Source organism: Rattus norvegicus, chromosome 10 (genome assembly GCF_036323735.1).
Source record: "Rattus norvegicus strain BN/NHsdMcwi chromosome 10, GRCr8, whole genome shotgun sequence".
In the NCBI taxonomy this organism is placed as follows: Eukaryota; Metazoa; Chordata; class Mammalia; order Rodentia; family Muridae; genus Rattus; species Rattus norvegicus.
The window spans coordinates 88,643,454-88,659,724 of record NC_086028.1 but is presented as its reverse complement, the minus strand read 5'-3'; the positions used below and the strand labels follow the sequence as shown (position 1 = coordinate 88,659,724).

The 16,271-nt window shown below is 49.9% G+C and overlaps 2 protein-coding genes across 4 annotated transcripts in view; both read left to right on the top strand.

Annotated features, from left to right (window-relative positions):
• Spata32 (spermatogenesis associated 32) overlaps nt 1-6,416 on the top strand; it is an 11,147-nt gene extending 4,731 nt beyond the window's left edge. Inside the window, exons 2-5 of one of the 2 annotated variants that reach the window (XR_001840058.3) lie at nt 3,772-3,826; nt 4,768-4,828; nt 4,941-5,848; nt 6,295-6,412. Coding sequence is in view for 1 of the 2 variants with exons in the window: in NM_001005531.1 (NP_001005531.1) it covers nt 3,772-3,826; nt 4,768-4,828; nt 4,941-5,773; nt 6,295-6,379 (1,034 nt within the window). In the remaining variant the exon portion in view is untranslated. Of the gene's footprint in view, nt 1-3,771; nt 3,827-4,767; nt 4,829-4,940; nt 5,849-6,294 lie in introns of both variants that reach the window. The other variant, NM_001005531.1, reaches the window with a different exon arrangement.
• Nucleotides 5,945-16,271, top strand: Efcab15 (EF-hand calcium binding domain 15). 2 transcript variants are annotated; one of them, XM_002727823.7, is made up of 10 exons: nt 5,945-6,013; nt 12,143-12,188; nt 12,421-12,645; nt 12,771-12,817; nt 14,195-14,338; nt 14,876-14,947; nt 15,032-15,152; nt 15,382-15,560; nt 15,730-15,888; nt 16,097-16,271. In XM_002727823.7, exons 1-10 carry the CDS (start codon nt 6,007-6,009, stop codon nt 16,252-16,254), a joined length of 1,158 nt encoding a protein of 385 aa, XP_002727869.2. In that variant the 5' UTR covers nt 5,945-6,006; the 3' UTR covers nt 16,255-16,271. The 2 variants fall into 2 exon arrangements, with proteins under 2 accessions (XP_002727869.2, XP_017453214.1); XM_017597725.3 differs by lacking the exon at nt 5,945-6,013 and adding an exon at nt 6,020-6,167 and having other exon boundaries at nt 12,738-12,817.

Genomic DNA, 16,271 nt, shown 5'->3' with positions numbered 1-16,271 from the left:
GAAACCATACTGATGGGGGCTGGGGTTGTAGCTCAGTTGGCTTGGGTGTTTACCTAGCATTCACAAAAGCTTAGATCTGAGTCCCAGTACCACCTAAGCCAGGATAGGTGGCGCCTGCCTGTAACCCCAGCAACCTGGTAAATAAGGCAGAAAGATCGGAAATGTCAGGTCGTCCTTATACAACCCATCCTCAAGAATACATTGTTAAGTATCAAAGCCAGAAACATTAGACCCTGTCTCAAAATTAATTAACTAAATGAAACCAAAATAGCTATCATATTATTTATTTACTTACTTTACATCCTGACCACAGTTTCCCCTCCTTCCGCTCCTCCCAGTCCTCCCTCCCCACCACCCCTCTCTTCTTACTCCTCCTCCCTTTCTCTTCAGAAAAGGGGAGGCCTCAGCATAGACATCAACCAGCCTTAGCCTCTCAAGTTGCATCTTCTACTGAGTCTCAACAAGGCAGTCCAGGAGAGGGGGGTAAAGGTCCCAAAGGCAGGCAAAAAAAAAAAAAATTGGATGTTTTACCTAGTATATGAAAGGCTCTGAGTTCCATCCCTAAGACTGCAAAACAAAAGAATGTATAACTATCTTAAAGGACTGTGTTCCTAACACCAGAGCTTCAAAGAACATGAGGGAAAACTAGTGTAATGGCCAAGTGTGACCTACGTTCCCAGCACTAAGGGGCAGAGACAAGAGGGTCAGGAGTTCAAGGGCAGCCTAGGCCACACGGAGTTTGAAATCACCCTGGGCTACGTTAGATGCTGCCAGAGAACCAGGAAAGGGAAGGAGGAGGGTTCTAGAGAGGTAGCCCAGCTGTTAAGGGCACTTACTGCTCTTGTAGAACCAAATTTCACATCCCAGCACCTAGGTCAGAAAGTTCACAACCATCTACAACGCCAGGGGACCCAGCACGCCCCCTTCTGGCCTCCAGTGATATGTGCGCTAACGTGCACATAACCTGTACACAGTCACACACGCATACACAGAATATAATTTAAAAAAAATATTTAAAGAGAGAAAGAAAATAAAAGGAGAGGTGATTCAGTGAGAGGGTAAGAGTGTGTGATGAAGGTAAATATAATCAAAATACATTAGCTACATGCATGACATCATTAACATTTTACTTAAGAAAATTAATGCAACCTCCAAGGAGAAACTGGGATCTGCCATCATAGTTAAAGATTCAGCTCTCCTCTCGGGGACTGAAAGAACAAGTAGGCAGAGTCAGGAAGGATTCAGAGGAGCTGAGTGGCTCTCCCTGATGACTGACATTTGCAGAGCATTCCACTCCATAGCAGCACGCACTCTTACAAAAAATAATCTGCACTCCAGGAGTGGTGCACACACACCTTTAAGCCCAGCACTCAGAGAGCAGAGGCAGAGATCTCCATGGGTTCCAGGCCACCCTGGTCTACCTAGAAAGTTCCAAGCCAGCCAAGGCTAGGTAGAGAGGTGGTTCTCAGCAGGTAGGAACACATACTGATCTCTTGTAGACTTGAGTTGAATTTTCAATACTCTGGGACACTCACAACTTGATATAACTCCAGTTGCAAGTGGAGAGATAGCTCAAGGGTTGAGTGCCTACCGTCCTTGCAGAGGACCCTGTTCGAGTCCCAGCGTCCACATCTCTTGCCTTGCAACCTCTTAGAAATAAATACAGCTCCAGGGGTCACACACCCTATGGCCTCCAAGTGCATCCGCACACATAATTATTAAAATGATAATATTTTAAAGTCTTTTAAAATTAATAAAGGTCAGGCTTAGTGATACATACCTTTAATTTCAATACTCAGGAGGCAGAGGTGGGTAGATCTTTTAAGCCTGAGGCCACCCTGGTCTATATAGTGAGTTTTTGAGCACAGGGCTGGGTCTACATGGCAAGACCCTGTCTCAAAATGATGATGACGATGACGACGACGATGATGATGATGATGACAATGATGATGACGACGACGATGATTATGATGGTGATGATGACGACGATGATGGCGATGATGACGGCGATGATGATGATGGTGATGACTGAAGGACAGGTGTAGTGATGAACCCCTTTAATCCCAGCATTCAGCAGGCAGAGGGAAGAAAACTGTTGTGAATGCAAGTCCATCCTGGTCTACATAGTTCCTGCCCTAAAAGGACGATGACGTTGACAATGATAAACATTTTTTTTTCAAATCAACTGAGCAAAGTAGAAAAGGAAGTTCAATCTGATAAGCAGCGTCTGTGAAGAAAACTACCCATAGCATCCTAAGGATGGGTTGCTGGATATTTCTGAGAAGAGTGGAAGGAAGCAAGGCTGCGATCGTTCCCAGGACAAAAGGGGAAGAAATGAAAGATACCAGACACATTTTCTTCTCCATGAACAAACACAGTGGGTTCTCCAAGCCAAAGCCATCAGGACTGATGGCTTTTTAGCACACCTGCAGAAGGTGAGACGGTATTTCTAGACTATTAGCACCCACTGGACACTGGGAAATACCTCAAACATCACAGGCCGAAGCTTGACTTTCTAACAAGTCAAGCACAGGAGCCCCAAGATGAGTCAACACCGGACTTTGTCTTCCAGACCCCAGAGCTGTTAGGAGGCTTACAGTGCTGTCACTCACCCTCTGTCCATTCCCAGTAGCAGCTTAGGGAAGATGTGAATGACCAGAGATGTCTGGGAAAACTGCAAAGTGGCCGAAGAAGGCTCTATGATTGGGCAGAGCCAAAAAAGTCCTGCTTGGGTCGAATGGAGCTGAAGCAGGGCAGCGCGGAGGGGGAGGGGGGATGAAGAAAACCAGTCAAGGAGGCAGAGCTAGCCTTCGAGTTCCTGCCCATGGTTCTCTCAGAGCCTCAGCAGGCAGCTGACCTAAGATCCTCAGGCCAGTTCATGTCAGTGCACATTGGCCCGAATCCTCATGCAAGGGCCACCCCCTTCCGTCCTAGGAAGAAGCCACAGTGTGTTCTCACGCTGCTGACCCAATCCTGGCAGCACTTCTCAGCCAAAAAGCAAGGTTAACACTTCCTGCTCTTCCCTAGGCTCGTGAGAACCCACTTTGAGTAATGCACAGAAGCAATGATCCCTTACAATCAATGATTATGGTTCCCTGGGGAGGAGAGACTGAGACGGCCTGGTGCCCCACCTCTAGAGGGGAATACGAACGTATTAGATGATTTTTTTAAAAAGCCTCCAGGTTATCTCCTGGCTGCAGGATGCCCCCAGAGACTCAACCTCCAAGGACTTCAAAGATTGGTTCAGGTTCCCCACCCAGCAGAGAGACCCTGGCAGATCAAACATCCTGAGTGTAGGCCTTGGTCTGGTGATGGGGGACCAAAAAGAGCTCAGGAAGCAGCCAAGGTAAAGAATAGTGGGATGTGGAAGTTCTCCGGGTGTGTGATAAGCTCTTGCAGAGAAAGGCAGAGCAGAAGCTGGAGACTCGTAAGCCTGTGTCCAAGTCCCTGACTTAGCAGCCACCCGCTATGGAAAACCGGGGCAGCGAGCCCCCTCTAAGGCTTTGGGTGGACTGTGCTGGCATTCACACCTGCGGAGGAGACAATAGGTCCAAGAGCTGGGACAAGGTCCGATGACAAATGGAGGACAGCAGACATGGAGGACAGGACTGGTGACCCTGGCGAGAGGGTGATGAGGGCAAGGGTAAAACGAGAGAGACAGTGGTGGATGGGCTAGAGGGGGGGAGCCAGGGGTGTGGAGGAAACTGGTACCAGGTCAGGGGCTCTCTGCACACTGAAGCTCCCTGCCCTTTCCTCTTTCTCCCCGCACAGGTTTCAGTGCATTTCCCTGCTGTGGCAAGAATTCAGTGAACATTGTGGAAAGAAAGTAAGTGCCGGTCCCACCATTCCTCTCCAAAACCTAGGCTCTCAGCCCTTCCCCCAATATCAAGCACTCCCACCCAAATACTGCCTCCCCATCTCTAGCTCCTTTCCTGTATCTCAGGACCAGTGAAAGGCTGGGGTTGCCCATTATCCCTGGCCTTGGAGCACTCAGAGACGTGGCTGCCTCGCTCCGGGCAGATGGAGCTGTCCAAGGTAGGGAAGGCAGGTGCTTGAGGAGCAACTAGGAGTAGGGAATGAGAAGGAAAGAGGCCTGCATCCCCCCACCCCTACCCCCAGTACCCATGGCTTCTCAAATCTAACCCACTGGGAGTGGGCAGGCAAGAAGTGGGCCTCTCTCTAGGCTTTCCCTGTATGGGGAGCCATTTTCTGGACCTCGTGGCTCACGTGTAGCACTCGATAAGAACGAAGATTCCCAGGCCCTCTCTCCAACCAAATGGAGTTGAAGAGTGGGTTGGTAAGCTCTCCAGACCCTCAGGGAATCTTAAGAATACCGCCAACTTAGGAGTAAAGTGCTCGGTGCGCAAGTACGCAGGCCTAAGCAGATGTTGGGCACCTGCGTGAAAAGCCAGTACTGTAATCCTAGAGTTGGGAGGTGGAAGCAGGAAGTGGGAGGGGCTCACAGGCCCCAGCCACTCTAGTAAATCAGTGATCTCCATGATCAGAGAGAGATCCTGACTTGAGAAGTGAAGTAGCAAATAATTAGGGTAAGCCTCTGGCCTCCACAACACACACACACACACACACACACACACACACACACACACGCACACACACACACAATGAAACAGAGACAGTGGGGAGCAGAGGGATAGTCTTCTTGCCGGTCTCTGTGCAAGGTCAGAGCTTTGAGGGCCCTAGAGATCCCTACCCCCAACAATTCTTCCCAGGGATCGCCGACACCCACTTTGATTCCTTCTGCCTCAGGAATGACGACTACCACCACCACCACCACCCCTTAGAAGACAATAAGGATGAAGACAATGAGGTGAGACTGTCGGGCTTTAGGCAGAGGTAGTGGGCAAGAAGGGAGCCCGGGGAGGGGGTGGGGGAAGGCTGCCCAGTTCCTGTCGCCTTAGCTTTCAGTTGAAACTTTTCAGATGGGAACAGAGTTATCAAGCATGAAGCCCCCACCCAAAGTGGACCCAGACCCAGTACCACATCTGGAGGATATGGTGACAGAGTTAACCTCTACACCCATACCTGAGACTGAAAACCCGGAGCAGCAGAACTACAGGATCGAATCCATCAAGCCCTATGAGGAGGAGCTGACAACCACAAACACCTTCAAGCCCCGGGGCTTCAATGTGAACTCAACCAACAAAGAGGAGGAGGAGGTGGTGTGCGGCCACTTTCGCTCCACCCCTGTGCAGACCTCCAAGCACCTTTTCTGGTCCAACAAGCTCATCCAAGCATCAGAGCACAGCCTACAGACAGCCTTAGAAAAACATCACAAGAGCCCCGGGGAAAAGAAGTCTATCTCCATAGCCCAGGTTTACACAGAATGTACTCAGCGGCCGTCCAGCACCCAGGTGTCTCGCACCCCCACGCCCACAGCCCTTGGCTTGGCAGATCTGATCAACTTTGCTTCATCCCTGGCTGTAGCCTCCTCCAGTAACATGGCCTTGCCTAACCTGGGGACTATGATCAAAGGAACATCTGAGAAGGCCCAGAATACCTCCTTAGACTTCTGCCAGCCCATCCAGTCCATCAAATTTACCCAGGCTACCCAGATCACCCAGATATCCTCAGAGAAGCAAGATGAACCCCCTGAAGTCATGGCTCACAAATCCTGGACACAGGAGACCAGGAATGTTGCTTGCTCTTACCTGGATATTAACGAGTCAGGGCTCAAGAAAGCCACCATCCAAGGGGAAGTGAAGTTTGTCCAAGCACCAGCTACATCCCCTGAGCTTCAGGAAGACAAAGATGAGTGAGTGTTGTTGCCTTTAGCCCTTCCACAGGGGGCCTCACCAGTGGGGGACGGGATCAGCTCTCACACAGACAGGTGAGGTGTCAAACAGTGGAACGCAGGGGGAGGGGCCGGGCAGGGGAGCAAGCTTAGTTGAGGGCCCAACCTCAATGACCTCACAAAGGCTGCTACAAGCAAGATTCCGATGACCTGAGGTACAGTAAAAAGCCAGGGCCAGAGGAGGCCTGGGGACCATGGAGGGTGAGCTCCCCAGGGCTAGGAGAGAAACCCGGGTTCAGAATGGGCAGGGCCACGCCATATCGAAGAAGCAGACATGTTTCGCTGTTGTCTGCCTCCTGAGAGCATGACGGTCACATTCCTAGGGCCCAGGACACTTCTGTGAAGGAACACCAGGGTAATGGGGCTTCAGCGCCCTTGGGCTCTGATATGTAGATAGAACAGACCCACCAGCTGCCCCACAGGTGCAGTGGGAGAGCCCAGTCCCCTGATGCCCTAGTGACACTGTCTCTTTTGTGTTGCAGCTCGGTGCCGGGAACCAAGAAAGGGACCCCAATATTGCTGAAAATCCATTTTAAGCTGTCATCCCCCCAAGCCCCAGAGAAATGACTAGACAAAATCATTAAAGCCCCCAATGCTGGCCCTGGTGAAGAGTTTTTTTAAGGTGCTGGGCCCTGGGTATATTCAGGCCAGTGTTTTACTACGGAGCTTTATCCTCAGCCCTTTTACTTTTGACTTTAGTGCCTCATTCCGTGGCCCAGATTGGCCTCGAACCCTTGGTCTGCCTGCCTCGGCCTGAGTGGTGACGTTACAAGTATGCACCACCCTGCTTGGGCTCTGGCTCAGGTTTTGGGGGATCACTAAGCACACCTGGATACTATATTCTGGAAGCAATTTTTAGGGGTGACACCTCCTTTTTTTTTTTAAAGTTTCTCTGACAGTTCTGGCGTCAGCCCTGGGCAGCTGCCCAGGACTTAATTACTCCCTAGACTGGTTCTCTCCCACCTACCAAACCACTAGGCCACCTTGAAAGACTCCATATGAGCTTTAAGGAAGCCTCAGGGCTCCATCCCAAGCTTCAGTTTCTTAGGCCTAAAGCCAGGTACATCCAGGCATGTGAGGATGTGGCCCCCCTGGAAGTGGGGTTGAGCAGATGAGAGAGTAAACCCCAAAGGGTGGTCTTCCTGTAGCCAGTGGGGAGACCTGGGAAAGATGTTGTTTGAAAGCTTCGAGGAGAGAAAAATCTGAGGCTGATGGAATGGTCTTTCCAGGCCACAGCCTCAAGCCAAAATGTCGGGAGACTCCTCATATAATGAGGTACCCAACATGGCAACCCAGAGAGCCTGGCACTCGCATAATCCACCATGCCCCATAGACAGGAAACACGATCCACAAGTGCGGGCACATGCACACCCAGGACCAACCTCAGGGGTAAACTATTCACACAGAGGCAAACAACCATCATGTCTGGGGTCAGGCTTAGGAGGCCCCAGGAAAGAAGCAATACAATAGAATAGCCTGTTGTTTTGGCAGGAATTTGTGTCTAGAGAAAAAAGAGGCTGGCATGGTCCATAGTCAGCTGTGTGTGAGGTAGAGAGGTGGGGGTGAGGGACGTCTAACTCTGTATAGCACAACCTAGCTTCACAATGGTGGCCGTCTCTCTGCCTTAGCCTCCTGAGTGCCGAGATTACAGGCATTCACATTGGTTTGGTTTGGTTTGGTTTGGTTGGGTTGGGTTAGGTTCGGTTCGGTTCAGTTTGGATTGGTTTGGTTCAGTTCAGTTTGGTTCGGTTCGGTTCGGTTCGGTTCAGTTTGGTTTGGTTTTATAAGAGATTATGTTGCCTTAGCTGGACTACCTCATGTTCAGGATGATCCTCCTGCCTCTGCCTCTGCCTCCTGAGTGCCAGATTACAGGTGTAGGCTTACAGCCTTGCATCAGCTTTGATGTTGAGACAGGCAAAGCCTCACCCTGTAGCCCTGACTGCCTCGTGCCTTTGCCTGCTGAGTACATGCACCACCAACGGCTTCCTTTTTTCTAAAGAAGCATTTCATGTATGTGAGGACACTGTCGCTCTCTTCACCAGAAGAGGGCATCATATTTCCATCACAGATGGTTGTGAGCCACCATGTGGTTGCTGGGAATCAAACCCAGGACCTCTGGAAGAGCAGTCAGTGCTCTTAACCGCTGAGCCACCTCTTTTCTTTTCAGACTGGGTACAGCTGTGTAACTCGGGCTGGCCTTGAACCCTCAAAGCTCTTGTCTTAGTCTGCAGAGTGCTTGGCTTACAAATAAGAGGAGGAGTTATGGCACCATGAGCAGCCCTGGCCGGCCTCTTGACCCGGGTCACAGCTCCCTGCCAAGGGAAAAGCCCATCAGGACCCCAGGAGAAGACTGAGGAAGGGAACAAGGACATGGGGTTAGAAAGCAGAGAAGGAAGGGCAGGAATCTAGAATGGGAACAAAAAGAAGATTCTGGGAGTTGGAGATTTAGCTCAGTGGTAGAGTGCTTGCCTAGCAAGCGCAAGGCCCTGGGTTCAGTCCCCAGCTCCAAAAAAAAGGAAAGAAAAAAAAAAAAAGATTCTGAGGTAGGTGTCTGGTTGCAGTGTCAGTCAGCTCTTAGGGTTCATCCTTTTAGAGTGCATTGTTTTGGTGGGAATTAACAAGATAAATAAATTCTACTTTTAACCAGAGGTGTTGGCACATACCTGTCACCCCACACTCAGGATGTGGAGGCAGAGGAATCAGAAACTAAAAGACATCCTTGCACTAGGTTTGGTGGTCATGCTTTTAACCCCAGCACTTGGGAGGAAGAGGCAGGAGGATCTCTTTGAGTTCAGACCCAGCCTGGTCTGCATAGCAAGTTTCAGACCAGCCAGGGATGTATCATGAAAGTCAGACCTAGCTAAATAGCAAGTTCAAGGCTAGCCTGGGCTATGCTACATAAGATCCTGTCTCAAAAAAAAAAAAAAAAAAAAAAGTCCAAAGTGGCTTTGGGTGCACCAAACAATTGGCAAAAATGGTTCCTGTGTATTCCCTTCTGCCCCACCCCACAGGTCTCCCCCACAGGACACATGGTTACACACACCCACACTGGCACACCACCATCACCCAAAGCCCATAGAGACATTAGGGTCCGTTCCCTCTCAGTGTATGACAAACGTGTGGCGTGTGTGTCATTGTAGTATCATGCAAAATAATCTGCCCACCCTAAAAACCCTCTCTCCACCTACTCATTCCTTCCTCCCCTCAACACTCCTGGTGCCTACGGATCTGCTACTGTCCCCCTTTTCCAGAATGAATTGGAATTGAACTTCATGCAGCCTTCTCGAGCAGGTTTCTTTCCCTTAGTAAGCGTGGAGCTTCCCTCAATGTCTTCTCAATGGCTGGTCAGCTCTTTGCTTTTAGCATTCAAAAAGATTCCATCATCTAGACGGACTGATTTGTCTTTCCATCTACCTACCAAAAGGTATCTTGGTTGACTCCACGTTTGGGCAGTTAGAAAGTTGTAGTATCGTGTGGATTTTGTTTGGACTTGGACTTGTTTTAGCATCATCTGGATAAACGCCAAGGACCACAGCTGCGACTTTATAGACGTCGTTTCGGCCACTAACGGCTGAGCTCACAAACAAGACATCACGATGTGTTCAGATTTGTGATAAAAGCTGGAGTGGCTTCCAGAGCGACTCACTCCTTGCAGCCGGGGCCATGCTGTTCCTCCTCTTCATCAGGATTTGGTGATGTTGGTGGTTTTTTAATCCTGATGTTCTCATGGACCTGTAGTGGTGTCTCACTTTCCTGCTCCCTTTGCTAATGATTCGTGATGCTGGAGATCTCACATACTTGCAAGCGGATGTCGTCTGTTAAGGTGTCTGCTCACATCTTTTGTCCATTTTGATTGAGCGACTCATCTTCTCATTGTTGAGTTTTAGAAGCCATTTGTACATTTTGTGTAACGGTCCTTTTCCAATGTGCATCTCCAAGTCTGTGACTGTCTTCTTTCTTCACATCGTTGGAAAAGTCAAAGGTTTGGGGCTTTTTTGTTTGCATCTTTGAGACAGGGTCTCTCTATGGAGCACTGGCTGCCCTGGAACTTGCAAAGTATACTAGGCTGGCCTTGAACTCATAAAGCTCTGACTGCCTCTGCCTCCAGAGTGCTGGGATTAAAGGTGTGAGTCATTATGCTCAGGCAGAATAGTATTTTATTTAAATATTTTATTGCATTTATCTTGTGTGTGATAATATACCATTCTTTTTATATACTGTTGCGTTTTACTTGCAGTTCACAACCACCTGTATGTCTAGCTTTAGGAGATCAGCTATCCTCTTCTGGTCTCCAAAACTACTTGCACTCATTTGCACAAACACACGTGCGCATACACACACACACACACACACACACACACACACACACACACACACACACACACACAAAGCCTTTAAGGCAAGTTTTTGAGATGGGGTTTCACTGTGTACCCCTGCTGGTCTGGAACTCTTGTTGATCTGCCTACCTCTGTCTCCCAAGTGCTGGGATTAAAATCATGTGTCATGCCAGAGAGTGGTGGCACACGCCTTTAATCCCATCACTCAGGAGGCAGAGGCAGGCAGATCTCTGTGAGCTCGAGGCCAACCTGATCTACAGAGCAAGTTACAGGATAGCCAGGGCTACACAGAGAAACCCTGTCTTGATAAAACAAAAACCAAAGAACAACAACAAAAAATAAACAAACAAAAACGCATGTATCATCACATCTGGCCTAAATAATTTTTAAAGATGAGATTGATGGGGTTGGGGATTTAGCTCAGTGGTAGAGCGCTTGCCTAGCAAGCGCAAAGCCCTGGGTTTGGTCCCCAGCTCCGGGAAAAAAAAAAAAAACAAAAAAAAACGAGATTTTCGTATGTATGTTCTTGAGGAATATTATAGTTTTCTGGGAAAGTTTTTCTCTGTTTGGAGTACAGGGTTATGGCCTCCCAGGGTGAGTTAAGATATTTATTATATAGAAGGGATAGTTCTTCAATAGAAGTTTGATTAAGAACTCGTCTGTGAGTGTATACAAGCCTCTCTCTGCTTTGGAAGGTTATTAACTATTGATTTGATTTCCTTCACAGATACAGGTCTATTCAGATTGTCTCTTTACAGTAGTCATTTATGATATTCCTTTATTGCCCTTTGATTCTCTGTGGGATCTAGTGGTGTTCCTTTCATACTGCTATAATCGTCCCTCGCCAGCTAATTTTAGTTATGTGCTGCTGTGTGTACACGTGTCTGTGCATGAATACCATGGCATGTGTATGGTATGGATGTCAGTTCTCTTTTCCCATGTGGGTCCAGGGGACCTTTGACCCTGGGTCATCTAACGCAGGGTCAGCAAGCCGGCACCTTTACTCACCGAGCCATCTCGCCAGCCCTAGCCACTCCACGGCTCTTTCAAAGAACAAGACTTTGGCATTTACAATTTCCACTATTGATTTCCTGCTTTCCGATCTTAAGTTTTGTTCTTCTTTTGATTCTCAGTTCTGCTTACTGGAGATGTAATTTGCGCTTCTTTTTCTAGTTTCTTGGAGTAGAAACTCTGAAGATACCTCCTTTTCTAAAATGTGCGCCTCGTGCTACAAATGTCTCCGGAGAGTGGCATTTGTTACATGTTACAGTCTCACAATTTCCAATAAGTTGTATGTTTATTTTCGTTTAGTTTGAGGTATTTTGAGTTTGATACATGATTTCAAACTCACTGAAGAGTCGAGGATGACCTTGAACTCCTGAACCTTCTGCTTTTGCTCCTTCTCCCCATCCCTGTCCTCCTGACAAGGTCTTATTATGTATGTAGCTCAGAATAGCCTTGAATTCGGAATGGTCTTGCCCCAGCCTCCAGTGTTCTAGAATTAGAGATGTACATGACCATGCCTGACTCCACATGTTGTTTCAAGGTGTATCACTTAATAAGAAAAAGCTTATGATTTAATCTTCCAGCTCTCTCTGTTACAGGCTTCTAGTTTCATTCACTCCTTCCCTGGGAGCAGACATTGTACAATTTGTATTACTTCTAAGTATTGAGGATTCCCGGACTGTATTGAAATGTGGTTAGTGGGCTTATTTGGCCAGGACCCCATGTCCCACATCCCTGGCTTTGGGATTCTGTGGCCTGCTTTTCCCTTGTGGGCCTCTGCCATCCTGACTCAGCATCCAGAGAGTAATCATCACAAAATGTAGATGCCTGAAGGGAGGTAGAGACTTGGGAAGAATAAAGCAAGCATCGGGCTCCTGTCCCTGGCAGAAAGCTGGCAGCCTCTGAGGGAGGGCTCGCAGCCAAAAGACAAACCCCAGCAGTGAGGCAGCCTGGGGGCAACCTCAGAGCCTGTGACTCTGCCTTTCAGGCAGCAGAGGCCAGAAGACCAAGAGACCCCCAACGACACTGAGAAGGTACAAACTACCAGGCTGGAGGGAGGTCCTTTGTGTCACCTGAGTTGGGGGTGGAGAGTCACACCAACTACAGAAGCCCCTTCCTATAGGGCTATGGATTCAGCCTGGCCCTGAGGATCTGGGAGGAGGAGGAGGAGGCGGACCTGCTCACCCTCAGGCTTTGTCCTCTAGGCTCTCTGGAGCCTATGCCCTTCAGTTGAGTAGGCTGTCTTGCCTTCTCCCTGCCTCTAAGGCCTCCACAGAAGCCTCGGAATATCCTCATGAGAGATGCATTCGAGGAGCAGGCTGGTAGGGTGCAAAAGGAGCGGACGCAGCTGCAGACAGGTCAGCCGTCCCAGTCAGGACTAGGAGCAGCCGTGCCCACTAAAGAGGAGACCATACTGAGGTCAAAAGAGTTCAAGAATCCTTCTGAAACTGCCCATCCATATTGGCCAGGGCCAGATGACGGGTCTCAAAGGTGAGAGCAGGAAGGGGAGGTCAGGTCTGGTGGGAGAGGGGGTGCTGGTTTGGGGCCAAGGCCTGCCTGGCCCTGGATTATCTTTGCAACAGGTATTACATGTCCAGCTTCTCTCTCTGGAGCAGTTCGACCAATGATAGCTTGCTACCCCTGACACCCCGGCAGCTGACAGGTAAGGAGCCGAGGTCCAGGGGAAAATAGGAGGATGCCCAGGGCAGAATTACAGTTACCTGGCCCTGAGGTTAACATATTTATGACCCTTGCCACCTTCCTTCCGTGCCAGTCTAATCTTCTCTATAGCCCAAGGGCTCCCAGAAGTTTGGGGGAGGGGAGGGGTGCGTATCTATCTCTGTGTGTCTGTGTGTCTCTTTGTGTGTTTCTGTCTGTGAAGGGAATAAGAAAAATAAAACTAAATGTATTGGTGGATAGCTGGGTGGAGATATTTGAATGGATGGGACAGGATAAAAAAGAAAAAAAGGAAGAGAATTGACAGAAAAGAAAAATGACATTTCCAGGGTTTGGCATGAGGGGCAGAGGTAGGATAGAAAGTCGTCTGTCGGGGGCTGGAGAGATGGCTCAGTGGTTAAGAGCCCAACTGCTCTTCCTGAGGTCCTGAGTTCAAATCCCAGCAACCACATGGTGGCTCACAACCATCTGTAATGAGATCTGATGCCCTCTTCTGATGTGTCTGAAGGCAGCTACAGTGTACTCATACAATCAAATAAAATCTTAAAAAATAAACTTATAAAAAAAAAAAAAAAGAAAGTCGTCTGTCCCTGACCTCCTCAAATATCACGCCCTGATGGTGGCAGGCACCCATCAAAGAAGAACTCTTTCTACATCAATAATTAGAGTGCCTGTTAGTATATCACATACCAGTGGGGTCCCCAGGCACCACAGGACCCCACAGGTGACCTTGGATGTGATTTTTTTTAGATTTTTAATTTTAGTTGTGTGGAGTGGGTAGGGCATATGCAGTGCCCACAGAAGCCAGGGGTTCCAGAACCCCGGGACAGGCTGGAGTTACAGGCGGTTGTCAGCCACTCAACATGTAACTCAGGTTCTCTGTAAGAGCAGTATGCACTCTTAGCCACTAAGCCAAATCTCTAGTCCCACACACGTCAGATTTTAAAATATTTTTATACATGTGTGTGTACCTGTACAGGCACGCATGTGAGCACATACCCTGGCACCTACGCGAAGGGCAGATCATAACTTAAAGGAATCCGTTCTCTCTATCGAGTGGGTCCTATGATCAAACTCAGGTCATCGGGTTTGGCAGCAAGCACCCTTTACACGTTGAGCCGTCTCTCTGGCCTCTACACATGAATCGTAAACCCTTCTTGTACAATAACGTGCAAATCTTGGACATAAGGACGGAATAATTTGGGAGCCAACACACAGACGTTACAGTGTTGCTATCGGTCAGTTACACTGAAGGTTAAAATGGGTTCATTCAAACCACCAATCCACCCCAGCTGGAGTGGAGAAACCATGTCTTTAAACGTGTTGTTTTCACCTTGCTGACTGGCCCTCTCTCCACCCTCAGCCTTCCAGGATATCTTCAAACTGTTCAGTTGCAGCCCGACAGGCACTGTGGACATGCACAGTATGAAAGTTGCCCTTCGCAATGTGGGTATCCAGCTGGGCCCACAGGAGATGTGCGAGGCTCTTCGCCTGGCCGACTTAGATGGTGGGTGCCCCATCTCTGCCTCCTTGTGTCCTCCCATCTCTAGGCTGTCTCCTAATGAATGCTACCCCTTGGAGCTACAAAATCCTTGGCCGGGTTCTGTTTTTTTTTTTTTTTTTCCCCCCCCCCGGAGCTGGGGACCGAACCCAGGGCCTTGTGCTTCCTAGGTAAGCGCTCTACCACTGAGCTAAATCCCCAGCCCCTGGGTTCTGTTTTTTTAAAGTTCCCTTTTCCAGGAAGCCCTTCTAGTCCAGCATCCCAATCTTTGGGCCTTCATACTGACTCAGTTCTCATCCCATCCAGGGCAAGAGCTGTTTCCCTCCACACTCACACTAGAACCCTTTGGCTTTTACAGAAGGCTGTTGATAAATGATCTTAGTACTTTATTGGGGGGCAGATCTATTTTAAAGAGATGGATGGTTTAGGGGAGGGTTATGATGGTGGGGAAAATCCCAAATAATTCTCAATGTGTATTTAAGTGTCTACACGGCAAACTTTCCAAATAGCGCAAGTACCGACTACCTCTCCTTGACTTCCCAGGTGATGGAATCGTAAGCTTCAAGGACTTCCTAGGTGTCCTCACTGACAACCACCGTCTGGCTCAGTGCATGAGTGAGGGGTTAAGTTGATGGGCAGGGGAGGAGTCTTGAATGAGAACATCCCTCCTCATCTCTGGCCTGTGTTTGCTATACTCAGGCCAAATGAAGGGCAGTCGGTTCTGTGAGCCCCCAGGCCTGCAGACCCTGTTCCTCGAGGTGCTGTTCAAACTACTGAATCAAGGCTTTGTACCCGCCAAATCAAGGCAGGAGGTGACAAGGTAGACACAGCTATCCTCGGCTCCCAGACCTGGGTGGGATTCAGAGGACAGAACTTGGGACGGGGGAGGGTCCTGCCTCCAGAGAATGCCCTGACCTCCTGGACCCCAGGCCATCCCTTAACCAAAGAAAGACAAGTAGCCTCCGGTCCTGCTTGGGTTTCCCCACCTGTAAGATGGTGGTGAGAGAGGTGCGGTGTCTGAGCCCGCTGTCCCACTTTTCTCCCCCAAGCTACTATTTCCAGAAGCAGCGGGACCTGCGGTTGAGCTCCTGCCCGCGGAACCGGGCGCGCGGCCCGAGCCGGCCTGCGCGTGCGCACACGGGCCTCACCTTCTTCTGCCAAGCTGCGCGCCTCAATGGCCTCTCCAGCTCTCAGCTGGCGCGCTCCTTGCACACACTCTGCAGAGCAGGTGCGCCCCAAGCCGGTCCACGGGCTGGGGTTGTCCCAGGCACGGGGCGGGACCCCGTGGGAGGGGGATGCTCCGGGTCATCCGTAGCCCAGGCCACCGCCACCTCCTACTCCCGCGGGCCCCTCCCAGTACTGTCCCTGTATCTTCCTCCTCTGGGATCCCGCCCCAGGTGGGCGTAGCCCCTACACTCAGATTCCCAACCTCGCCGGGCGCCCGAGGCCAGATCGCAAGACCACGACTCGAACTGCAGGGCCCGAGGTTCGTCTCCCCAAACCCCAACAGCCAGGCCGCCCCAAGCTCCCTCTCAACCTTGGGCCACTCAGCAAAGGTGAGAATCCGCAGATACTCTTAAGGACAGGGCAGATGGGGCGGAGGCGGGACAGCAGATGGGGCGTGATTGGCAGTCAGCAGAGGCTGGGGTTAGAGTGGGACCTGAGCCAAAAGAAATGGGGGGTGCAGGAGCAGCAGAAGGTACACCCAGGTGTTGCTGATCGCGCACCGCGTCCCTAACGAATAGCCCCCTCGATCTTCCGCAGGTCCCCTCCGCCCTCCCGCTGGGCTAATGAGCCAGCCGCTGGAGCAAATGCGCCCCTCGAAGCTGGCTTCCTCTCCGCCAACTCTAGTGCAGAAGCACCCCTCCTCCCCTTCGTCAGCCTGTTTCCAGAGATGTACTATTAAGAGCTTGTACAAGTAAACCGTTTGCTGAGCGAA

Excerpts from the sequence above, each read along its gene's own strand:
- Efcab15 (XM_002727823.7), top strand. Across the intron at positions 14,948-15,031 it reads CCGTCTGGCTCAGTGCATGA|GCCAAATGAAGGGCAGTCGG; the intron begins GTGAGGGGTTAA and ends TGCTATACTCAG. Across the intron at positions 15,889-16,096 it reads CCTTGGGCCACTCAGCAAAG|GTCCCCTCCGCCCTCCCGCT; the intron begins GTGAGAATCCGC and ends GATCTTCCGCAG.